Genomic DNA, 26,690 nt, shown 5'->3' on the forward strand with positions numbered 1-26,690 from the left:
ACATCTATGAATCTTAAACGTCTTTCCCACCCCACCCTCCAGTCAAGCAGGACAAAAGAAGAGGATTGCCTTTCAGAACACCGTGGGTTGGGTGGGAAGCAAGCCAGAAACAAAGAGGCTTTCTGAAAGGCTGATGAGCCCAAATAGTCCAGAGGAAAAATATTAAACACCCTTCCAGTGTGCATCAAAGGGATCCGACCGACAGCTGAAGGAAGTCAATTCCAGACAGATTCACGTAGCGCGTCTTCCTCTCCGAGCAATTAAGTGCCCGTTGAAAACACACCAGCTGTTAACGGACCTTGCCACATGCAAGGGCACTGGATCCACCACCAATCCGTTCCAGCATCATCCCTTGCAGAGGAAGCCGCTTTCCAACCCTCTGTTTAGCTTTGGAGCCTGAGAAGTCGGAAAGAGCAAAATGCTGAATTGCGGAGTAGCGTCCTTAAAATTTGCATTAAAAAGCCCCTGGATGCAACTCAGGGAAAGGTGGGGATTTCACTCTTATTGACTAGGGAGCCTTGAGCGGGAAAGCCTCTTGAATGCCTGGCGGTGATTAGACACCAGGCTCCTCGGCAAAGGCCCCGGTCCCTGCCTAAGCCTGACTCTCTGCCCCCCTTTAATCAAATTCATAAACGCCTGGACAAGCGTGGCTAATCGATATCCTGTTAGCGACTCTGCCGGGAACTGGGTGGATGCTGCATTCAGCTACCTCCTGGGCTTGCAGGCTCTGCTTTTCCTTCATGCTGAATGAAAGGTCGCAGCATCACACCAAGCCACACCCCCTGCGCCCATTCAGAAAATGGTGGTGGTCCCTGTGTGGCAGGTGGCTGACCTCCGTCAGAAAGCAGGCAGGGGTTTGCGCCTTCATACAGGCTTTTGAGTTTAGCAGGGGAAAGGTGTGATCCTTGGGAGACCATGAGATCCCTTGTGAAGCGCACCCGATGTGTTCTCCGTGGGGGTGTGCACTGCACAAAAGGGGGAGCAGGTGCTGAGCAGCACTCTTGCAGGGGATCTAGAGGAGGGGGGGCAGCTAAGCTCTCCCTGGCAGACAGTGGAGAAGCTCAGCAGAGATCAGGGCCGCCTGCCAACCCTGCTGTGTCTCCACCTGGAGAACAGCTGCCCTCTCAAGCAGGGAGGGGGGCTGGCCAGGAAGAAGCCTGTACAGTTCAGTTTCCACTGGCGATTCTGCAATCTCAGATTAAAGGGCGGGGTGCAGCAGGGCCCAGGGAGTCTGGAAAGAGAGAGGGGTCTTCCACGCCCCTTAAGGGCGCTGCTTCCGATGGGTAGCTGTGTAGGTCTGCAGCAGGAAGAGCAAGATTCAAGCCCAGCAGCGCCTTAAAGGTCAGAAAGTTGCCCAGGGCATAAGCTTTGGAGAGTCAATGCTCCCTATAAAAGCACTGATCTTTTTCACTGGAATCTCCCTAGTCAGCAGAAGGAGCTGCAGCTGGATCCCATCTACCGTGACAGGGAGCTGCCAAGCGTGCTGATCTTCTGACAGCTGTCAGGGTAGATCTCCTCCTCCAGCGCTGCTGTTCAGGGCTTGCAGGAGCCTTGGCCTCTGAGGCCACCGGGGCTGCTCCTCTGGTGATTCTTCTGGACCGGGGGCTGCTTTATCCAGGGGGTTTTCACAGTTGGGCTGTGTATCCACCTGGATGGGCCGAGGCTACTCCTCATCGAGCTGGTCCAAAACCACATCTCCCGGTGGCCCTGGGAGTGGGTCAGACACCTCCCACAGATCTGCGCCATCTGGCACGACCCCCGAAGGTGCAGCTGGAGCAGGCATGACATTAGAAGCAGCCGTTCTTCACCACTACACCAAGCTGTAATCCACTCTGAATCTTAGCCGGAGCAGTGGACTATAAGCAAAAGGTAAATATTCTAAACAGGTGAAACAGAGAGTGAAAGAACAAGTTTTTTTGTACCCCACTTTTTACAACCTGAAGTGGCTTCCAATCGCCTTCCCTTCCTCTCCCACCGTCAGACACTCTGTGAGGAAAGTGGGGCTGAGAGAGCTCTCAGAGAACTGATCTGTGATAACTCTAACAAGATTGTGACTAGCCCAAGGTCACCCAGATAGCTGCATGTGAGGAATTGGGGAATCAAACTTGGTTCTCCAGATTACAGGCTGCCACTCTTAACCACTACACCCAGCTGGCTCTCAAAGAGAATGTTCAGAAGAAGACCACCTCTTGAATTCATGGCAGAGACAAGGACTTCCTGATTTGAACCTTGACCCCTAGTTCAGGGGTTCCCCATGGGCACCATGTCACCCAACTCCTTTCTGAGCACCTTCCTAAACACTGAGTTTTATAAAAATCCTAGACTAGAGAGGAGAGGAATGGGAAGGCGACTGTAAGCCGCTTTGAGCCTCCTTTGGGTAGGGAAAAGAGGCATATAAGAACCAACTCTTCTTCTTCTTCTTCTAGATCAGAATACTGCATTGGCATTAGGACCCAGGGTTTTTGGGGAAATGCTATAATGTTTTTGAGTCCAACAGACCCAAACTGGGAAAAAATATCATTTTTTGCACCCCCCTACAAGCAATCAAACTATGATGCCCCTACAAGGTATGCATGCTGAATAATTCTGCCTGATTTCTTGCTTTGCATCATTCTGTTTTTGCTCGTGATGAGGAGAGGAGAAGAGCTGCAAATTGCACTCAAATTCCATTTCCAGCTACTTAAAATTCCATTCCATAGATCCTCTGGCATTGAACATGTGCTTTCAAGAATATTACCGCAGCCATGAGGATTCTGAACTTGTTTTCCTTTGGAAGAAAAAGTCCTCAAGAAACTGAGTCCTACAGCCAGCGCCACTTTTTGTGCAAAACAAATTTTCTGCAGAACATTTTTATAAAGAGATTAGAACTACGTTACAGCAGAAGAGCTGAAGGGAGTGCTTTATAAAGAGTGAAGCTCGCAGTCTATTTGCAAAGGGGTAGCTGCACTAGCTTGTCTTAGCAGAACGAGCAAGAATCTATCTTCACGATTAAGAACGTTTAGCGACTCACAAGTCCACTTTGACAGGTTTGTGACTGAGAACTAAATTTGGGAATTGAGCATGTAAGTGATGGCCACAGGAATAGACAGCTTTAAAAGGGGGTGAGATAGGCTGCTAGCCATGGTGACAGAGGGGAACTTCCATAATCAGAGGCACCCATCTTAATCCTAGAACACGGGTAGTCAACCTGTGGTCCTCCAGATGTCCATGGACTACAATTCCCATGAGCCCCTGCCAGCAAATGCTGGCAGGGGCTCATGGGAATTATAGTCCATGGACATCTGGAGGACCACAGGTTGACTACCCCTGTCCTAGAAGACAGGCAGTCATATCAGGGGAAGGCCTTGTCCCTGGTGCCCTGCTGCTGGCCTTCCCAAGGAACTGGTGTGAGGCAGGATGCTGGGCCACTTGGAGCACTGGTCAGATCCAGCGGGGCTCCTCCCTTGTTCTCGTGGCTTCTTGTATGTGTCACCTTCCCTTTACTGCACCAGACCTTTGTGGCCCACTTTGTGCATCGCGTGCAATTCTGCCTGGAGAGTTTTCCCCCTTTTCAGAGTCTTTTTTGTTGTTGTTTACAGTGTTCTCCCATGCTGTAATCCTAGGCCCACAGCACTTTTTATGGGAAGTCTTCACTGTTTGAGCGAACATTTTAGGTTTTAAAAAACTGCAATCTGCACTGAGTCTCAATGTGAAAGGCAGCCTATAGATGAACTCGATTTGTCCTTGTCTCTGTTCCTGGTATTGTTGGTGGATTTGCACTGAATTATTTTATAATTTCAAAATTTTCGTTGTTCTCATGTTTTCAGGTTTTATGTGCACTGCCTTGGGGACCCTCAACAGGCAGAAAGGTGGCATAAGGAGGTTTTAAATAAAATTAAATGAAATATACACTGCCTGTTCAACTCCTAAAGAGATTTAACACATGTACATGTGAAGTTACCTTATACTGAATCAGACCTTTGGTCCCCCAGAGCCAGTAATGTTTACACAGACAGGCAGGGTCTCTGCAGGGATTCTGGAGGGAAGCCTTTCACATCATCTACCGACTGGTCCCTCTCTCTCTCTCTCTCTCTCTCTCTCTCTCTCTCTCTCTCCCTGGACCCAGTCTCCGGCCCTTCTCGTCTGTACTCCATCCAGAGTGTCTCAATTCCACATTAATCTTCTCTTATATTGTGCATATATCTACCAGGGAAGGCTACTCAGGGGGAGGGAAGGACCTGGTTCCTCTTCCCCTTCCCAGTCCTCTTTGTTGCTGGCTGTAGCCCACCTTCAGCTGGGCCGGCTTAGCCATACGGCTTGGAGGTTGAGTGGTCACAACTTAAGGAAGTAGGGTCTTTCTTGATTATTCTGTTGTATAAATGTTGGGGGGGGGGCAGGCAGCTTTTACTGTTTATGGACCAGACTGGGTTCAGAGAGAGAGAGAGAGGAGAGAAAGACCCCTCCTCCTAGGACTGCCCTACCCCTGGACTATTAAGGAGGAAGATTCATGGTAAGTGAGACATATCTTCTCTTTCAACTGGAGATGCTGCCTGGGATTGAACCTGTGCATGCCAAACAGAGCCCCCTCCACTGGGCCAGAGCTCCTCCCTAAAAAGTCTGTCCTGTAGCTTTCACAGGCAGAATTTGCCTCTTCTCACTGAGGACCTAATGATGTTGTCAGCTGGACCAGGTCTGCAGGAGGTAAGACAGACATCCCCGCTTGGCAAAAACAAGTCCTCAGCTTCCCCACGGGGACTGTGATATCAATTCGACCCCATTGTCCTTTCGACAAACAAGCCTGCCCTGCCCTCCTCAGCGCTGCGATGTGCAGGACTTTGTCACAAGGCAGGCAGACATTCCCAGGGGACAGGGGAAGAAAAAGAACACAAGTTATTCGTTATCGGCCATCAGAGCTGGGTCTCCAGAGGTGAGCGACTCCTGCATGGCTCATTCCTTTCAGATCATGCTCCTGTGGAAACGCAATCTCAGTTTTCGGTCTCACTTTCTAATGAATACCCTACAGGAAGACAATGGATGCCAGCCCAAGGGATTCGCAAACATGTCCCAGGCCGAAAGGCTAGGCTTTGTTGTGAAAATTAATGTTTCGGGCAGGCAGCCTTTCTAAGGGAGGGGAAGTAAAATCTAGCAAGTGTAGGAGACCACCGCCTTGAGATAATAGCCCAAGTGCTTGGCAGTTCTCTGGCTGCCATTTAAGTTTCAGCACACAGATCAAAACATCAGACTCTTAGAGTGGGAAGGGACCTCCTGGGTCATCTAGTCCAACCCCCTGCACTATGCAGGACACTCAGAACCCTCTCGCTCCTCCACTGTCACCTGCCACCTCCTTGAACCTTCACAGAATCAGCCTCCCCGTCAGATGGTTCTCCTGCCTGTTTAACAATCTCCAAAGATGGAGAATCCTCCACCTCCTGAGGAATCCTGTTTCACTGAGAAACCTCTCTGACTGTCAGGAACTTCTTCCGGATGGTTCTGGTCCATCCCTCCACCTCTTATTTGGTGGGGGAAAAGCCTTCCAGACACAGCCCAAAGAATAATTATTTTCCTCACTAGGCAATGCTAAGCTGTGAAGTTCTGTCTGCCACCAATTTTAGCCACTCATTTAACATCCAGTCTATTTTCCTGTTTGTCCCACTCATCTGCCCAATGTTGTTAGGGAAGGCCCTATTGGGGAACTGAAGATAACTTGCCCAAGGTCCTCGATCCAGAAAAAGCAAGAGGAAAAGAGAAAGACCCAGCATGGAACAGACTGACTTAATGGGTGGTCGGTGATGGGGGGGGGCAGCTATTGGGGAAGAGCAGCTACATCGCTGCCCATTCCGTTGTGGGGTGCCACAAAGGGTGATTCTCTCCCCTATATTCTTCAGCATCTATATGGCACCCTCTGCTGGTTCGGCAGTATGGGCTGGGTGCTACCAGGACACTGAGACACTCAGTTCTCTGTTGATGGTGGCTGGCCAGTCAGCCCTCCTCCCCAAATTAATTGGCCAGGTGCCTAGAGGCTGTGGCAGGACTGCTCTGGCAGAGCTGCCTGAAATTGTACCCCTTGAAGACAGAGGCCCTGTGGCTAGGGCAGAAGGGGCAAAAAGAGGGAGTGTGCCTCCCTTGCCTTGATGGAGAGTAACTCACAGCTGACTCACTGATTGACCACTCTTCAATTCTGCTATCACAAGCAGCCCCATGGTATAAAACAATTTTAAAAAGACCATTCTAGAGCATCATATTTAGTAAATATAACAAAACACGTAATCTTAGAATGGCCCTGACATCTTTGCGGTTTGAAATGATGCCATCAGCCATGCTCTCTGGGCGATATCTCCGAATACCCACAGCCCAACGCCTGTGCATATGTGGAAATCCATCTGTGGAGGACCTGCCCCACTGTGTTTTGGCTTGTCCCCTGTTCCCCCGAACCCAGGGGCAAATTCCTTGCCAAGTTATTACCAAACTCTCACCCTATTTCTGATTTTAACAAAGTCACCTATCTGTTATCAGATGTCGACCCCTATATCTCATATCGGGGGGCACTTTTTGCTCTGGCTGCCAGGAAGATTCGAGCTAATGCATTTTTACAGGAGCCTCCACCTTGATACACCATTTTATCCCTTTTATTGTAACTTAGTTGTCCATGTTTACATTTTTAGGTTCACAATATTGGAGAAATATTGTTTTATTTATTTATATATTTGTGCCATATTGTTTTAATTGTGTTTTGTAATGGCCTTTGGCTACATACAATAAATGTTATCGTATCGTATCGCCTCCCTTGCCTTGATGGAGAGTAGCTCACAGCTTCACACATCATCAAGAGCCTTTGATGCCCCCCTATCACAGGAGGTGCATGTTCCGAATACAGTTTCGCAGGAGATGGACTTCAGCAGTCGGGGGCTGAAGTCCGGGGAAGAACGAGAGTGAAAGGGAAAGAGGACAGAGAGCGGTGTGTGTGGAACCAATGGGGAGGAGTCAAGGTGCCGGGGAACGGTCCTTTGAAGCTGCCTTGTACAGGATCAGACAATCAGTTCATTAAGGCCAATACTGTCTCCTCAGATTGGCAGTCGCTCTTCAGCATCTGAGGTCTTTCACATCACCTATGACCTGTCCCTTGGAGACAAGAGATGCCAGGGACTGAACCTGAGGCCTCCTGGACCTAGTTCGCTGGCAGAGCAGTGCTTGGCCTGCCGAAGGTCCCACATTCAACCCCTGGCACCTCCAGTTAAAAGGATCAAGTAGAAGGTCATGCGAAGCCGGAGACCTTGGAGAGCTGCTGCCAGTCTGAGTCAACAATATGGAACAAGGGCCAGATTCAGTACAGGAGGTGCTTTCGTGTGTGCTCAAAGCCCAGGGTTTTCCACTGAGCCACAGCCCCCCCCCCCCACAACCTTTCTGCATCTCTCCCTGCGAGATTCAAATGAGTAGCCGTGTTGGTCAAAGTTGCACAATAAAATCAGAGTCCAGGAGCACCTTTAAGACCAACAAAGATTTATTCAAGGCGTGCGATTTCGAGGGCAAGCACTCTGTGCTTGCCCTCGAAAGCTCCCTCCTTGAATAAATCTTTGTTGGTCTTAAAGGTGCTCCTGGACTCTGATTTTATTGTTCTCCCTGTGAGAGTTCATGAATACGGCTCGCCTGAAGACTGTTAATGCAAAACTGACAAGGCTCTTGGCCTGTTACCCACATGCAGTCTGCAGTGTGCAAAGGACAGCAGTGCCTCACCGGGGTCGCAAAAGAACAGGAGGGGAGATACTCCCAGGATAGTTGCTTTTATTATAAAGCCTCTTTAGGCATTACCGCTCCCACGTGTGGGCCACTAAAAGGCTTCTGACCCTGAACAGCGCACCACGCAGCAATGCTACTATTTCAATGCTCCTTATCCCATTTTTTTCTTTGGCACCGCACAAAGCGCGCAAGCCAGACCCGCCACAGACATGCTGGCATGCCCCCTTTTCTCAGCGTTATGTCTTCCATGTGGGGCCTCGATGCAGGTAAGTGAGTTCCGGCAGCTTGGTGTGGGAGTGATTAATGTCTACAAACAAGCCCACGGAGGAAATGAAAGCAGGGAACAGGACAGAAAGTGCTTAAATTGGATTTCTGCTTCGTTGCTCCAGACTGTCGCAACAGCTTTTTGGGGACCAGAGGGACAAAACCAAGCAGGTTGTTGCCATGAGCTGTACAGGCAGGCTGAGCGCTCCTGCTGAAACTGTGTGGACTGCTGCCAGAATATCTGAACACCGGGCGCATAACGCAAAGCCTTACATAGGTGGAGTCTGCATGGATCTTCCTATCCCAGGTCGATTCAGTCCCTGCCATCTCCATTGAATGTGATTTCCATTTTGATTTTGTCCATTTTAAAAGCAGGATTGATCCGGAGTGCCCATACCTTTATCCTGCAATATCCTGGAGTGGTTTTAACCCTCAATATTTGAAAAATTGGATTGAGAAAGCATAAGAAAGCATGAGGATCTCTGGTTGCTTCAAATCTGCTGAAGAGCTCCATGGTAGAGAAGCCTTGATTGGCCACGGCTGCCCACGTGACAAGCTTGCCTTAAAGGGGAAGCCCCTAATTTCTCTCAGCAGAAGCTCCCAGAAGCCCTAACTTTTGTCGGTAGAGATTTGCTTTTTGGTTTTTTTTTCTCCCTCCTCTGTTGTCTCCAATCGTCTATCCCCCTGCCCCCTCTTCAAGAAAAGAAAGAGCCTCTGGCTTTGCTTGGCTCCCCCCCTCCCTTTCTGAACTCCCCTAACCACGTGCAGAACACTTTTCTTTTCAATGGGGAGGGGGAGAGGAAAACCTGAGTTCAAATCGATCTTGATTCAGCAGGATCCTCACTGGAAAAAACAAAGTAACTGCAGAATCCGCCATAGACTCCTGCTCCTTGACCCCTCTCCACCATGAACAACGGCATTCGAAAGATGGGAGTTATTTGGGCAGTGCTCCCATCTAAGGCCGCCACACAGAAGGTTAAAAGAGAACGAGGCTTCCAAGGCTGAGGAGGTGACCACATCTGCTGATGCCTGAGAGTGCAAGAAGAAGATGAGGAGCAGACTACAAAGAGTTTTGAGAGAGAGCGGGTGGGAAGTGGGCATCCTATGGAAGGATCCATCCAGATGGTCTGATTCCAGAAACAGCAAACCAAGATTAATGGCTTTATGGCAGGAGAAAGCTGGGAACACAGAAGCAATCAAGGCACTGGTAAGCAACGCACCCAAATGCCCTGCTTTCTCCACGAGCCTCTTAAGGTAAAGGCCCCAGTGGATCAGGTCCCAGGGCACGTCTAGCTGAACACCCTCTTCTCCAATGGGAGCCCACTAGAATATTCACCAGCCTCCCTCACAGGGTGTCTGTTGTGGGGAGAGGAAAGGGAAGGCCATTGGAAGCTGCTTGGGGATTCCTTCTTCTTCATCACAGAATCCTGGGTTTGCCTGGTACGCATTTTCGGTACGCATTTTCAGGGAGCTGATATAGTACAAAATTTTTTGTTACAAGATCAGCCTTAAGGCTCAACAAGAGAGGAAGGCTATAAAATACTGCGAACAAACACAGATACCCACTGAAACCAGCTCCAGCGGTTGTGGTTACCTCTTGTTCGTCATTAGGAGGAATGACCCAGGTGGCCTTAGAAGGAAGAGTGGCCCCTGGCTTCAGCCCTTCCTGGTAGGGATATCTCAATCAAGTTCTGTCAGCTATGAACACGAGGCCACTGTCTTTAGTGCTGGAACTGTGTCACTCCCTGAGTGGCCCATGATTAGTGCTTCCTTCCTTTATTTCTTTTTCCAGGCAACGGGGCCATTTAGCACCTCGGCGGGATCAATACCATTCAATAGACAAGACAGCAGCATGACCGCCACACGACAAGTGCCCATCGGCCTATGCTGCTCCTACGCTGCTTCCCTAAGCCTGTCATTTCTTTGACATCTATGCAGACGGCATGTCAAAGCCAAGCCAAGCCATTAACCTGAGATCACCAATGCCTGGAGTAACCACCACTGCACGGGGAGGCACCTGTTCACCACTGCACCTCAGGCCCTGAATTAGGCAGCTGTGGGAATTTCTTGCTTAAGGCTCTCAATCTGTTTTCATTCTGAAAGAAAACTTCCTAGACTTTTTGGCTTTCCTTTCCTCCACCCGTAAAATGCAGCTCTTCCGCCAGGCGTTTGATTGAGGGCCAGGGTTTAGAACAGGGGTAGTCAAACTGCGGCCCTCCAGATGTCCAAGGACTACAATTCTGGGAATTGTAGTCCTTGGACATCTGGAGGGCCGCAGTTTGACTACCCCTGGTTTAGAAGATCTAGCTGGCTCCTCCTCCAAATCCCCAAATTGTCAAATTTATAACAATCCTGAATATCTTACGGGATTAACATCTGCCCCCACCCGAGGGCTCAGAACTTGGTCAGTCTATTGAGCCTGAGGGGGTGGCCTGGGGAGATGGGATTTGAGGGTCTTTATTTTCTGTCATTATTTTATTATTTATTATTAAATTTATATCCCGCCCGTCCCGACAAGTCGACTTTAAGTTGGCTTGCAGAATAAAACGGGCCCAGTATCCCCAATACAATAAAACAATTAAAATTTAACACTCCCCTTCCCCCCCAATTGTGATTTTCTTTGATATAAACTCCCACGAGCCAGCTAGCCCAGGAGCAGCAGGTAACAAACCTAATAATAATAATAAATATATGAACAGTGCCCGGTGAAGTTTTTCAGAACCCTCCAGAGATAGAGACCAATGAAGATATTAAAATCTTGCAATATTAGCTACAGATCTCTAATTTATTTCTGATGTGATCCCCCACCCCCAATCCTGATGAAAAGAAATGCCTGACCTTTTGTGAAATTATATAGTCAAAGCACCTTAAAGGAGTCCTAGAATACGGTCACGTGAACAGGCAACCTTAATAGGCAGCCAAAAGAATTGACTTCTGCTTAGGGCGTGGGGCTCCAGGGATAAAGCTGCAGTGTTTCAGCACTGAATGTCCAAGCACAAGAACAGGACAAGCGTGTATCAGATGGTTGGGGAACAGATGGCTATTTTTGTTCACTTAAGACTCGTGCTGTAAAACACAACAAAGAAATCCCGGAGTTCTTTACACTTCAGCACGCTTAAGAGACATACAGGTGACATGTTATGGCCGTCCACTAGGCTCTACTGTCTGCAGTTATGGTGAAAATACATTTGAAAAGTCAAAATGTATGCCGAAAGGTGAGGAAGGAGAAAATCTAAAGGGTTTGCATTCAGACATTAGAATAAATGGAGTTTTGATCCAGTTCTGGTTTCTCAAGCTGTCAAAAATGCAGAGGCCCAAAACTACGGTAGATTCTAAACCGCAGTCTGTACCCGACTCGTTAACAGTGGTTTCGGGATTATTTAGCAATTTATATGCCGCCCCTTTTGGAGGTACTGTTGCAGAGAAACAGCTAAAATCCTGCATGAAAAGTTATCATCATCATCTTGAATAACCAGATCAAATCAAACGGAGCTATGCCCACTTATCAAGGGGGAGTCTCCTTCTCCAAGGCTGCTAAACAGTGCTGGTTTGTGTCAGTAGCTTCTGGGCATGGATGAATGCAAATGTTCCTCTGCTCTAGGCTGGTGGTTCTCGGCAATCCTAATACTGTGACCCTTTAATCCAGTTCCTCATGTCGTGGGGACCCCCAACCACAAAATGATGCAAGTGTTCTTTCACAGAAATTAAACCAAAACTGACCAATGGCATGAAGTTCCACTGTTCATGATGGTATATCAATTGTCCCCCCTCCCCCCCTGGGGTTTCTCAGTTCAGTTCTGCCTCTTGTCCCACCACGCTGATCTTGTTCTTTTCTGCCGCTCCAGACAGACCTATACTCTATCTCGATCTACACCGCAAGGCTGTTGTGCGGATGGCGCCCCCCCCCCCCCCGGCCAAGCTGCTTGCCCTGCTGTGACCCCTGTCAAAGAGCTGTTCAGCCCCCAAAGGGGTCCTGACCCCCAGGCTGAGAACCACTACCCTAGAGAGAAAGGATGTTCAGTTATAGGCCAGTATTCTAGAGGCAAAGTTTTAAGCACTGCCCTGTGTTGTTCAATTAAAATATAATCTAAAAATGATTTATATTTATTTTATTTATTACATTTCATACTATCCTCCCTTACAGCTCAGGGCGCTTCACAAAGGTCGGTATACATTCCAGCATGACAGTGAACTGTATCGATATCATTAAACATTTAAGCATAACTCTTGAACCATTTAACCTTTGACCATGACCTAACACAATACTAACATTCTACATTCTAACTTTTGGCCATAACCCAAACAGATTGGTCGGCTGAATATTGACCTGTGATGTATCCAGTGGGCGTTTCTGAATAGGAGGGGGGTTCTGGAAGGCCTGGAGGATATCGGGTCACTGGCCCCATCCAAACGCTTGGTGGAAGAACTCCACTTTGCAGGCCCTGTGGAACTGTGCCAGCTCCGGCAGGGCCTGGATCTCCCCCTGGGAGCTCATTCCACCAAAGAAGAGCTGGGATGGAGAACAAGGTGGCCCTGGTTGAGGCCGGCTTGCTCACATGAGGCCAGGGATCACCAGCCAGTTGGAGTTGGCTGAGCATAGTGCTCTTTTTTTTGGGGAGGGGGGGACGACATTCAATATTTGAGTATTTTCAAGAGAGCAAGGGACCAAGCCCTATGAAGATAGGTTGAGGGACTTGGGAATGTTCAGCCTGGAGAAAAGGAGGTTGAGAGGGGACATGATAGCCCTCTTTAAGTATCTGAAAGGTTGTCACTTGGAGGAGGGCAGTCTGCTGTTCCCATTGGATGCAGAGGAAAGGACACACAGTAATGGGTTTAAACTACACGTGCACGTGCGACGATTTTCACAGTCAGAGTAGTTCAGCAGTGGAATAGGCTGCCTAAGGAGGTGGTGAGCTCCCCCTCACTGGCAGTCTTCAAGCAAAGGTTGAATACACACTTTTCTTGGATGCTTTAGGATGCTTTGGGCTGATCCTGCGTTGAGCAGGGGTTGGACTAGATGGCCTGTATGGCCCCTTCCAACTCTATGATTCTATGAATCAAGTTTTGTATAAAGCAACATATATGCAACTTCACAGCTCAGCCAGTTCCTCAGCACATAAAACTTACCTAGTTTGACCTGCAGCGGGGACGGTTTGTAATTCATTGCTACGGTCTCTCCCTCTCTGGTATCGCAGTCTCTGTCAGAGATGGAGGCTGCCGTTGGATCCTGTGGAAAACAGAATAAATCCATCAGGGGTGCCTGGAAAAGGGTAGGCGTCACGTATTAAACTTCGCCCCATTGGGACAGCCTATCAGCTTCCAGGTTTCTTGGGACAAGGATAAGCATGCTTGATTGATACCCTAGAGCAGGAGTAGTCAAACTGCGGCCCTCCAGATATTCATGGACTACAATTCCCATTAGCCCCTGCCAACAAATGCATCTGGAGGACCACAGTTTGACTACCCCTGCTCTAGAGGGTGGAGCTAAGAGATCTTCAAGGGCACCTTGAGTTGACATCAAGAGGTATTCTACACGTTTGGGACTTCTACGATGGATCACCCCGGCAACCGCAAACAGAATACTGGGGCTCTTGCGTCTTCTGTCACTGGGTCAAGAACAGCTGGCCATGGCTCGAACCATTAAATTGTGACAGCAGGCAGGCAACCTCTATAAAATACTATGGTCCGCTTTAGTCCTTAGCAGAGGGCTCGATCCTAGTGCACAGTTCACCCTGCAGTCTTGCAAAGCGCTCTTGTCTTGTGGTGACGATTCCATGCCTAACTCATAAGAACACAAGAAGAGCCCTGCTGGATCAGATCAGTGGTCCGTCTAGTCCAGCATCCTGTCTCACACAGCGACTCCTAGGGGGTGTGCATTTGGCTCGGCTAAACCCGATCTCCTGCCCAGGATGGTGGGTTCTGTGCTGCAGCCCTGCTGAGCTGGCATTTGCCACAATGGGGCACTCTGTTCTGCTGCTAGGCAATATCAGGGTGGCACAGGGCACTGCTGCTGGGCTCTAGGACACCGCACTGCTCTGCTGTCCCTGCAGAAATGCCCCCTCCCCCTCAGTTTCCATTTCAGAGATTCTCTGATATCAGCTTGGCACTGCCACAGTGGCGCTGGTCCTCCTGCTGGGCTCGCCTTGCAATAGTGCCCCCCTGCCCCCCACTTTCACTGCTGAGATTCTCTTGCATTGCCTTGCCCTTTTTCCCCACCACAGGAAACAACGGAGGATGGGCACACCCTCACTGGGTGCCCATAGAATTGGACTTCATGGTCCCATCTTTTCAAAACTCGGGGGGTTCTTTTGAGGAGAGGCTCTAGCAGCTATGCTGCAAATCAGGTGCCTCTGCCTCAAACCCTGCTCCAATAGGCAGGCTGTATTTCCCACAGACTTTAATGGCTCCATAGGTCATAATGGAGCTAAATGGATTTGGGATCCCGAATCTTGCCAGATTTGAATCCATATACCAAGCCTGGGATTTGGGTGACTCGGCATATATCGAATTGATTCGGCGTGAACCCAGGAAAAGCCTTTTGGTTTGGTTTGGTTTTGCACACCTCTAGTTCCTCTGGTGGTCCAAAAGTGCATAGAGTCCAGAGGCCATCATAAGAACATCAGAGGAGCAATGCAGGATCAGACCAGTGATCCATCTAGTCCAGCATCCTGTCTCACACGGTGGCCAAGCAGTTCCTCTGAATGACCAACTGCGGGACGGAGAGCCCAATGCCTTCATAAGAACATCCCAAAAGCCCTGCTGGATCAGACCAATGGACAACCTAGTCCAGCACCGTGACTCAAGCAAGGGGCCAACCAGTTGCTCTGGAAGGCCAACAACAGGGCAAGGAGGCTGAGGCATTCCACAGCTGTTGTCTCATCAGTCGAAAGCTAGCGCAATCCATCAGAAATCTTCCCTGTGCAAAGCCCACTGGAATTACCCCCAGCACACAGATCCTTGGGGCGGCCCCGCTATTCTGGGTTCACAAAGCAAGCTCACTTCTTATCCTTTATTGCGGGCCCTCCCTCTACTTTAGGCATTTTCATGTCTACTCTGAGGGTCTCCTTAAGGCAAGAAAACCTTGAGGGCTCATTCCCCCAGGCACAAAATCCAGATGGTACCAAATTACAGGACGCATCACTCCCTAAGAGCAGGCTGTCGATTCATGCAATCCCACTGCTGGTTAAATATTTAGAATCCATCCAGTGCAAACTTCAAAGGTGCAAGCTACCTCTCAGCCCTTTCAGAACTGTCTGCAATTTTTCCAGAACAGCCTCAGAAAGCTCCTGCTGCAACAGGCCCACCACTCCCCATTGAGCTGCAGCAGGCATGACGTCTTGTTGCTACCGAACACGGCTACGCTTCTGGAATTAATCTGGCCCTGAAAGAGGCAAAGAGGCTGTCAAATCCATCCACAACACCTGAAATGAAGTAGTGAGTTGCATGTAAGTGCATGACCTGCAGAGTTCAAGCTACGTGAAAGTTGCACCAAAGAAATCGCCATCTTGTACTTCACCACGAGGGGGAAAAAAAACCCTAAAATATGGCATGTTATGTCATCAGAGCAGCAGGTTGGTAGAAAGCTTTCTTTGATTAAAAAGACAGGACTCCAGTTAGCAGGCAGGCAAGACTACTTGCAAGGGGATGGCGGAAGAATGCAAAAAAAAAGGATCAAGATTCTCTGCCGGCACAAGAATCTGAGCAGAACAGCTTGCTCAAAATGTCACTCCCATGACTGTGAAGCAGTTAATTCTTCCGGGGCCTGGCTTCCGTACTGCTGAGCGCAGAGCTCATTTGAAAGAAAGCACAGCCATGACAACAGAAAACCTGGGCCCCGTCTTAAAAACACGGCCAGTGCCTTCGTATTGCTTATGACTGTCTGCATGAAGGTCTCAGGGTACTTCATGTGGTCACGACAATCTCACCCTGAGCCTGTGGCCATGGTTCCTAGATTCTTAACCAAGTTGCATGCTTAGCTTCAAATTAATGTCTACTGAGCTCTGGCCTGCAGTGTGCAACAAAGGACTCTCAGCCATGCATGGAGACATTCTACCAGCTGTGGGAAGATTAGCACAACTCCCACCTTTCCTGCCAAAGCAGTGGCTGGAATCAGACAGAATTAAGGGCCAGGCTTTCCCCCTCTATCTATACATCAGCTAACAGGTAAACCTTTTCCTCACTCAGAAGGGGGAATACTTGCAGATGCTCTACCACTGAGCCCGGGTCACTCCTGGGAGCGCAGAAAAGCTTTTCATTAACACAACCAGCGCTGGCAACAGAGACAGCAGCAGTTAGCGGACCTTCTGCTTGCTCCTGTCCTCAGTGGACATAAGCAACAATGACAGCTAAATCAACACGGGCTCAGACTGGTAGGAGTTGCTGAGATTCCGCAAGATGATTTCAAGTACTTTTGACAGGACTCAGCCTTGACACGATGGGACAGCAGAGAAGCCCTGAACACAGGGACACAGCCTCTCTGCAGCACCACGCAAGGTAAGTGTGTGCATTCCTCTGTGCAAGACCGGCCATCTCCATGGGTCGGTCCACGCTCTGGCCTGGAAGCCACAGATGGGCACTGGGTTTTTCACACAGAGGGAACAACCTCAGCAAGATCTTGGATGCTTTAGGATGCTTAGGGCTAGTCCTGCGTTGAGCAGGGGGTTGGACTAGATGGCCTGTATGGCCCCTTCCAACTCTATGATTCTATGACAATGGGGCTCAGCTCAATGCAGCAACTGCCACTGTCCCCCAAACTAGGACACTATGGAAACGTTTATATACTCTTGTTATTTTAAGATGTGAAGGATGGCTTCAGCATCTGAAAGAAGGCTTCAACATCATCAGAATACACGTCATCTTCACAGAGATCCATCTGTGGATGGTTAAATCCAGGAGACTGGGGCCATGAACAGAGAAGACCTCTTTCAACAAAATCCCAGCTGTCTCCCCTGACCCCGTTAAAGTCACTAAAACCACTTCCATCCATCAGAACCCGTTTTACACCTCTCAGGTTGCTAATTCTGCAGAAGTAGTGGGTGTTACACTAGTGGGAGACTGGCTGTGGATTAAAACAGGTGATGAGAGATGGAGCTTTGTTCTCACTGAGCAAGCAGAGCTTTCTTCTGCTGTCATCTTGACTTATGAATTACCTTATCCATAAGCAGTCTTATTCGCTATAGCAAAGTCAGAGTACAAACCATCATGGCTGGCGGTCGGAAGATGAACAGCATGAGGCCGGGACCCCTATCAATACACGCCTATGCAGAGTTTTTTCCCAGCTTAATCTTCCTGATATGGCCTGGAGTCACTCTGCTTAGGACCGAACTGTGTATTTTGTCGCCTTGCCTCATCCTTGCTTGGGGCTCTTTGCCTGCACGAGCTTAGTCATTGCCAGAATTACGGGAATTTATAAGAGGCTGTCTGTGGCCTTTGCACAGAATAAATTCAGGTCATTAACACTGCAAATTAATGGGACACCAATGTCTCTGCCTCTGTTGCCTGCAGCTTTTTGAGAGTGTGTTCAGAAGGATGACGGCTGCATGCAATAAACTATTTAAAACAAGCCACTGAAGCTGATACCTCAAAGCCTTTTATTGGGTTTAAATGAAGAGTTTGAAGCAGCACACGCTTTCCCCTTAGCTTTACAGCCTAGACTTCAGCATATAAAATGCGCCTGGTTTGCACAGCATATTCCAGCGGCTGAAAATATCCACTTCAGCATCACTAAGAATTAACAATGTTAAAATGAGTAACGTAGAGACTGGAACAGAATCCAGTAGCACCTTAAGACCAACAAAGATTTATTCAAGGCGTGAGCTTTCGAGTGCAAGCACTCTTCGTCAGACTAAGTACAGCCTGAAAAATTTGAATGCCCGATCTTTGGGTTTTTTTGCTAATAGTGTATGCTCACCCTGATTCTAAGGCAGCAGACATGCAGGCTGAGGCTCTGCCCATGAGGCTAGGCGTTCAATCCCAGCAGCCGGCTCAAGGTTGACTCAGCCTTCCATCCTTCTGAGGTCGGTAAAATGAGTCCCCAGCTTGCTTGCTGGGGGGTAAACGGTCATGACTGGGGAAGGCACTGGCAAACCACCCCGTATTGAGTCTGCCATGAAAACGCTGGAGGGCGTCACCCCAAAGGCCAGACCTGACCTGGTGCTTGCACAGGGGATACCTTTACCTTTTTTTATCTTCAAATGCTGGATGCATACCCCTTAAAATGAGCCTACCTACTAGCAGGTTTCCTCCTCCTCAAATACAACTTGGGGCAGATTTCTGTGGATTCCTTCTTCGCAGAGACTTTGTTTGTATGGGTGTAATGGGTCCCAGAAATGCTATTCTACATACTACTGGAATGACCCAGTTTTGCACAGTACTATTGTTCCTTTGCTAGATACTTGAAGAAATTGATTTTTTTTTTGTATGCAGATGAGAAACACTGAACAAAAGTTATACTAAGTAAAAAGGACCCAAAATTTATTGTAAAAGTAGCCAGGGTTTTGTCAGCCATTCTGAGAGATGAGTAATCCTTTATGGAAACTGCAATTGTTTAAAAGTTTAATATTCTTTGTGTGTTGATTCTGTTTATGCCAACAAAGTTCCCTAAATCCACCTCCACAGAAGGAGTTGCTGGTACACTCCTAGAGACCTTCTTTGTTTGTTTATTGGATTTATATCCTGCCGCTCCCGTGAGGCTCGTAGTGGGTTACAGTTGGTAAAAGCCACAATAAAACCCATCTAAAACTCAACACCTTTACCTAAGAGCCTCTTGTGGCGCAGAGTGGTAAGGCAGCAGAAATGCAGTCTGAATCTCTGCCCATGAGGCTGGGAGTTTGATCCCAGCAGCCGGCTCAAGGTTGACTCAGCCTTCCATCCTTCCGAGGTCGATCAAATGAGTACCCAGCTTGCTTGCTGGGGGGTAAATGGTCATGACTGGGGAAGGCACTGGCAAACCACCCTGTATTGAGTCTGCCATGAAAACGCTAGAGGGCGTCACCCCAAGGGTCAGACATGACCCGGTTCTTGCACAGGGGATACCTTTACCTTTACCTAAAACTCAACATCCCCCAACCAGCCCATCTAATCCAAGCGGCGGCAGCATTACAACCTAAAAAATATATAGACGAGGAACAAATCAGTGTCAAATGGCCCTGGAGGGGGGTCCGATCTACCATCGAGGTGCCGGCCTTAACCATAAGTCTGGCCGAAGAGCTCCGTTATGCAGGCACTGCAGAAGGTGGTAAATCCCGCAGGGCCCGCAGCTCTTCCGGGAGCTCATTCCACCAGGTGGGGGCCAGGACCGAAAAGACGACTTGGGGGTGGGTAGGTGGGTAGGTAGCAAGTGCCATCAAGCTTTAGTTGACTTTGGGTGACCCTGGAGAGTCTTCAAGGCAAGGGGTTCAGAGGTCATTTGCCATTGCCTGCCTTCGCACCGCAACCCTAGCCGTCCCTGTCAGCTCCCCATCCAAGTACGAACTAGAGCCCAACCCTGCTTAGAGAGCCAGCTTGGTGTAAGGGTTAGGAGTGTGGACTTGGGTCTGGAGAACTGGGTTTGATTCCCCACTCCCCCACACACAACCAGCTGGGGTGACCTTTGGCTAGTCGCAGTTCTGTTAGAGCTGTGCCTGCTGTGAGGAGACGAGGGGAAGGTGACTGTAAGCTGCTCCTTTTGGACAGTGAAAAGCAGGGTATAAAATCCTCTTCTTAGTCTGAGAGATTTAGGATTTCCCTGATGGTCAAGGTGCAAGAACTCCTCCACAAGAGAAGCCAGATGATTGTGAAAGATAATCTCATCCCATATGCCGCTGAAGGCTCTTATGCTGATCATTAAGCCAATGGAGCAAATCTTATGTTCCTGCAACTTCCTACGTAGTGTTCTAAAAATAGGCAGACAGTTCAGCAGTCATAAATCTCCATCGGCCAAGAACTTCACCGTGGACCAAATGTTTTCTTCCTGGCTTGCAGTGGAGTCATCCATTAAATGTACTGATACTGACCCCAACCACGAGAATAGAGCCTCTTTGAGTGCAACATGCCCCCGGCTTTAACAATTAGCTTTTGGTTCTTGCATTGTCTGCACTCCCTGCTTTCAGTTTTCAATCCTCAGTCACACATTCTCCCCTGGCCTCCACTGCTTCACTCTACCCACCAATCCAAAGTTATCAACAAGAGCTCTCTTGCTTGGCAGTGGTTGTATTGTGAGGGACCATCCTGGAGAAGTTAAGAACCACCAGGGTCACTGAGGAGGTGACCAATGGACCCCTTGACAAAGGCCCATCTTAGACAATCACCTGGTCTAACCGAGGAAGTCCTTCACAACATCTGCGTGACAATTTTAACAATGCACACCCAGGCTGATGTGAAAGGCGTGTGAAACTGAAGATAGGGGAGAATCCATGAAGCCACGTGTGCAAACACAGTTACCTGATGCGAGTCGATTAAAGTCCAAAGCCACCTGATGAGTAGGAGTTGTGGGGCCAGTACAAAAGTATCTTGGAGTCACCTCCTTTTGTTATAGCAGGGATTGCCAACAGTTCCCCAGGAGTTATGGGGCATTTTCTAAAAGTTCAGATGGCCATTGACATCACCCAAGCCCTCTTTCATAGAATTAGAGTTGGAAGACACCTCCTGGGTCATCTAGTCCAACCCCCTGCACTATGCAGGACACTCACATCCCAATTGCTTATCTACTGTCACCTGCCACCCCCTTGAGCCTTCACAGAATCAGCCTCTCCGTCAGATGGCTCTCCAGCCTCTGTTTAAAAAGTTCCAAAGATGGAGAACCCACCACCTCCCAAGGAAGCCTGTTCCACTGAGGAACTGCTCAAACTGTCAGGAACTTCTTCCGGATGTTTTGACGGAATTTCCTTCGGATTAATTTCATCCCATTTATTCTGGTCTGTACCCTCTGGGGCAAGAGAGAACAATTCTGCTCCATCCTCCATATGGGACCCTTTTAAATACTTGAAGATGGCTATCAGATCCCCTCTCAGTCTCTCCTCTCCAGGCTAGACAGACCAAGCTCCCCCAACCTTTCTTTATATGTCTTTGTCTCCAAACCCCTCACCATCTTTGTTGCCTTCCTCTAGACACGTTCCAGTTTGTCAACATCGCTCTTCAACTGGGGTGCCCAAAACTGAACACAGCACTCCAGTACTTTCACTGTTGCTCAACAGGCCAAGTCTCTTTTTCCACAATGGAAATGCTAAATGATCGACTGACCGGTTGGCTGGCTCCTGCATCTTGCTTCCACACCCTCTTCTTTGAAGGTGCATGCCACCCCTTCCGGGGTTCCTCAAAGCCTGATAAATATTTCAGTGGTTCCTCCACAGTCAAAAGGTTGAAAAAGGCTCTTCTAGGCTAGCTACACCATCCTTGTCGTCACAAATACCAGGCATGGTCACAGCCAATTATATACTTATGATGATATAGTGTGCACAATGATGTAATTAAAAACATAGGGCCTGAATGTCAGGCTACATTAAAAGTCACTGAGAATCAATTTTGCATAAGCTGTTGTAAATCCCTTGCACCAAGCTGATAATGCCAAATGACTAACCTAAAGCCATACGAGTTTCAGACTCAAGTGCCTTCTGCAGTGGTCCGTAGTACATAACATGGGCTTTAGAAACGCATCCAGAAAATAATAGCAATCCAACATGAGTCACATCCAAAAATATTTGAAATTCTATACCAGATTATTACATCAATTCATGATTTATGTGTGAGCATAGTGACAGCCCCCCACGGTTTCCTTTATAAGCCAACATCAAACCATATGATACATGAAACAACAGAACCTGGCCAGAGTTAAGGCCATTGTTTTATGTTCAACAAAATCAGAGTCCAGGAGCACCTTTAAGACCAACAAAGACTTATTCAAGGTGGGAGCTACAGAGTGCAAGCACAGAATAAAAACTATGCATGCACTCGAAAGCTCCCACCTTGAATAAATCTTAGTTGGTCTTAAAGGCGCTACTGGACTCTGATTTTGTTGTGCTGCTTCAGACCAACATGGCGACCCACTGGTTTTATGTCGATCACTTTGTATTTATCATCAACTTTGTATGAGGGATTATGCAAAGCTGATTCTTATTTATAATTACATTATTGTGCACACTATATATAATAAATATATTTCTTTTGGAACAAGCAGCTCAACCTTTGAGGCATTCCCAGTACATTTCCTGTTGCGTTTGTTTTCCCCTTCTCCTTTGTTTGCATCCTGTCATACTTCAGAAGTCCACGAGGGACTTGACATCCCTCTACAACACTCAACTTCAAAGGTCAAGGGGGGACAAAAAAGACCATCAGAGGAGGAAATAAGATCATCAAGAACATACCGCTCTGGGGCTGCCTGGGGGGAAAGTTCAGCCAGTTCTCAAAAATACTGTCTTACTGAGGCACGGAACAAAGTGAAACCAATGCAAAGGCTACGTATACATTTGGGATTTTAGGCAATCCCTTCTCTCTGCATGCAATAGTCATCCGGTTGCTGCTAGAGAACAGCTGTTCAATATTGCCTGTTTTGAGCATAAAAATCTAAGATCCCTGACTGTTCGCTCAGATGCTTTAAAAACAGTGGCACGGGGCAGTGGAAAATGAGGAGGTGACCAATGGCCACCTTGACCGCCTGTATGAGAGCTGAGTGTCACTTGTATATATATATATATGAGTGTGTATGTATAGGCTCCTTCACAGCAGGCCTGAAGGGAGGGTGGAGGGAGGGAGCGTAATCAACAGCCACATGCCAGCTTCATCAGCGGTCTGAGGGAAAGTGAGCAGAGTTGTTGAACGGTTAGGGCCGGGAGACACAGCCTGATTGGGCAGGCGATGCAGCAGGATTGGGCTGGATGGGCTGTTGGGGGCAGGTGCCAGTGAAGCTGAGCCAATCCGGACACACGCAGGGCCAGACACCACCCGGACAGTTTCCGCCCAGGAGGGCTTTTCACAAATATATAATAGAGCAGTGTTAAAAATTACATATGTTGTAAACCGCCATGAGTCAGGATGTCTGAGAATGGTGGCATAGAAATCAAACAATGAAGATATCTTTAAACACAGGCATAGAAATGAAGGTGCTTTCTCTGGTGTGCGGTATTCCTGCCTTGAGTTTCAAATTTGGATTCAGGGGCACATGATGGTAAAATTACACACCTGGTGAGCAACACAGGAATCAAGTTGAAGAATCAGGTGCAGCCTTTAAAGGCAGCCCCATAGCAGAGTTCTGACCTAGACAATCTCTACAGCAGGCTTTCCCAACCAGGGTTTCATGGACTTGAATGGAGTTGCTCTTCTGAGGACCAACATGGTTGCCCAGTGAAGCATTCTCAACAGATCTAATTCTGCAAGCTTCATTACTTGAAGCAGGCTTTCTCATTCAGGGTTTCCGGGAACCCTGTGATTTCTCCTCATAGCCTGACGAAAGAAACTAACGCTCATCACTTTTAGGATGTAGGTTGCACTGATGCTATTCCCTTTAACCTTCAGACAATGACAAAGAGGCCATGCTCTTAATATGTCTCAGAGGCATCTGTGTTGGGCTGCAGTAGCACATGAGGGACAAGACGATTTCCACCTTTCAAGAATCAAAGCTAGCTAGAGAGCTAACATGGAGGTCCCTTCCAACTATGATTCTGCAGTGTACTGGTTAAGCATAGATTCAAATGGGTCGCCATGTTGGTCTGAAATAGCACAATAGAATCAAGAGTCCAGGAGCACCTTTAAGACCAATAAAGATTTATTCAAGGCGTGAGCTTTCGAGTGCAAGCACTCTTCCTCATATAAACTGACCATCATAACAGTAGGAATATATAAGCAAAAGTCAATCCTGTTACATTAGTAAACTGTGTCACAGCATCCACCCACACCCCATGATACCTCCCTGCCAAAACAGCCAATCAGACCCCCTGAACCCATTTGTAGTTCACAAAGACATATCAGAAATACAGTATTTGCTGGCGTATAAGACTACTTTTCCCCCCTGAAAAACATGCCTCCAAGTGGGGGGGTCGTCCTATACGCTGGGTGCACTTCAGTGGTGAAAGACATAGCTGCCCATAGTGGCCCATAGTACTGTAATGTAATGTAACAAACTCTATATTTTGAGTGGAAATGTTGGGGGGTAGTCTTATACGCCGGCAAATACGGTAAAACTATCAAAGCCAGTAACAAGATTAACTTTTGCTTTTATATTCCTACTCTTATGATGGTCAGTTCTTAGTCTGAGGAAGAATGCTTGGACTCGAAAGCTTACACCTTGAATAAATCTTTGTTGGTTTTAAAGGTGCTACTGGACTTTATTGGTTAAGGATGGTAGATGCTCCTCTGGAGAACCAGGTTTGATTCCCTCCTCCCTGTGAAGCTTGCTGGTTGACTTTGGCCCAGTCACAGTCCTCTCTGAACTCTCCCAGCCCCACCTGCCTCACAAGGTGCTTGTCATGTGGAGAGGATGAGAAAGGTGATTGTCAGCCACTTTGAGACTCTTAAATGTAGAGAAAAGTGGGGTATAAAAATCAATTCTTCTTCATCATGAAAGCAGCTTGGGGATAATTTAGATCAGAGGAGCTGCACATGATGGAATTGTCAAATGGCTTCTTACCCAGTGATATATCCTCAAAGAATTGCTTTGCATAGCTGCTCTGGAGTTTTAAAAAAATCTATATTCCATCCTTTTTAAAATACATTTTTAAAGAAAAAAGATAAGAGTGATAAAAAAGAGAAAAGGGGTTACATATAACAAATCATCTTATTAAAATACTATACATCATGGGAGTATATAAAACAATTCTCCCCAATGTCTTCCTTGTCATAACCTTTACATATATATCAAGATATACAAGTATATCCTTACTTCAGATATTCTGACTTCTAAAACATTTTCATAGTCAGAGTAGTTCAGCAGTGGAATAGGCTGCCTCAGGAGGTGGTGAGCTCCCCCTCACTGGCAGTCTTCAATCAAAGGTTGGAGACACACTTTTCTTGGATGCTTTAGGATGCTTAGGGCTAATCCTGCGTTGAGCAGGGGGTTGGACTAGATGGCCTGTATGGCCCCTTCCAACTCTCTGATTCTGTGATTCTATGATTCTAAACTTTTCAACCCGTCTATTTTACCACCATATTATTAATTCCCATCATTACTACATATTCCATATGACACACCCCATCATTTCTGCATGTCAACTGCAACATACTATTACCATTAGGATATCAAATCCATCTTGTTTGCTCTTGGGTAAAAGGTAAAGGTATCCCCCTGTGCAAGCACCGAATCATGTCTGACCCTTGGGGTGACGCCCTCTAGCGTTTTCATGGCAGACTCAATACGGGGTGGTTTGCCAGTGCCTTCCCCAGTCACCGTTTACCCCCCAGCAAGCTGGGTACTCATTTTACCGACCTCGGAAGGATGGAAGGCTGAGTCAACCTTGAGCCGGCTGCTGGGATCGAACTCCCAGCCTCACGGGCAAAGCTTTCAGACGGCTGCCTGACCACTCTGCGCCACAAGAGGCTCATTTGCTCTTGGGAAAGCTGTGGATATTAAAATAAACATTACCCAAAGGAGGGGCGAGAAGTAAGAAGGAAACAATTTCTACATATACTCAGTTTAATTTTTTTCCCCAACTCTACAAAACACTGGGATAAATTTATCCTGTGGGTAGCAACTGTAGAAACTGATCGGGGGCGGGGGGGGGAGGTTGCCCCCACCCCAATAGCTGCCGTGTGTTTTCATAGTCTGAAGCACTTTGACAGGTCCCTAGGTTCATCCGAAATAGCTGCTGGGGTGAAAACAATAGAAAGAGCTGCAGAGCTGCTCCAAGCAGCAGCCTGCGGGATATAATTGGATGGGCAGGACTTTCAAAACAGCCGCTGGCTCCAAGCCTTCCTGTCTGGGAGTGTAGCAGCTGGGTCAGGAGCACTGCTGGCTCCCGTTATGGTGTTCATCTCCACAGGCAGGCTTGAGTCACGGCCCACTTAATGGTGACCCAGTAGGGCTTTCAAGGAATGTTCAAAGGCAATTGGCCATTGCAAGTCTCTGTGTAGCGACCCTGGTCTCCTGTTCCAAGTACTCACCTGGTATGTCTCTGCTAACCTCCCAAAATCTGACAATATTGAGATACCTGAGGTCATCTTGCTCAGGGCAGGCTGTGCACATAAATTGCTCCTGTTTTCCAAAATGTTTTGCCGTTCACAGCCTTGCTCAGGGCTTGCCAACCGTATGCTGCAGCTTCCTTGACTGAGTCGACCCATCTCTAGTTGGGCCTCCGCCTTCAGCTTTTCATAGCACGATTATCTTTCCCAGTCTTCTCGTAATGTGACCAAAGTATGATATCCCCAGTTTACTCATTTGAGTTGCTAGGGAGAGTTCCGGCTTCATGTGGTCCAGAATCTGCTGATCTGTCTTTTTTGGCAATCTCAAGGCAGGCTAGAGGTTGTTGTTGTCATCAGCCATTCATAGAATCACAGAATCACAGAATCATAGAGTTGGAAGGGGCCACACAGGCCATCTAGTCCAACTCCCTGCTCAACGCAGGATCAGCCCAAAGCATCCTAAAGCATCCAAGAAAAGTGTGTATCTAACCTTTGCTTGAAGACTGCCAGTGAGGGGGAGCTCACCACCTCCTTAGGCAGCCTATTCCACTGCTGAACTACTCTGACTGTGAAAAACTTTTTCCTGATATCTAGCCTATATCGTTGTACTTGAAGTTTAAACCCATTAC

At 48.0% G+C, this 26,690-nt stretch overlaps 1 protein-coding gene across 2 annotated transcripts in view; it reads right to left on the bottom strand.

Moving 5' to 3' along the window:
• The window catches only part of FAM219A (family with sequence similarity 219 member A), a 61,271-nt gene that overhangs the window by 16,102 nt on the left and 18,479 nt on the right, over positions 1-26,690 (bottom strand). For both annotated transcript variants that reach the window (XM_077346570.1, XM_077346569.1), the window contains exon 2: positions 13,105-13,204. In XM_077346570.1, coding sequence (XP_077202685.1) covers positions 13,105-13,204 — 100 coding nt within the window. The remainder of the gene's footprint in view (positions 1-13,104; positions 13,205-26,690) is intronic.

This window comes from Paroedura picta, chromosome 7 (genome assembly GCF_049243985.1).
Source record: "Paroedura picta isolate Pp20150507F chromosome 7, Ppicta_v3.0, whole genome shotgun sequence".
Lineage (NCBI taxonomy): Eukaryota > Metazoa > Chordata > Lepidosauria > Squamata > Gekkonidae > Paroedura > Paroedura picta.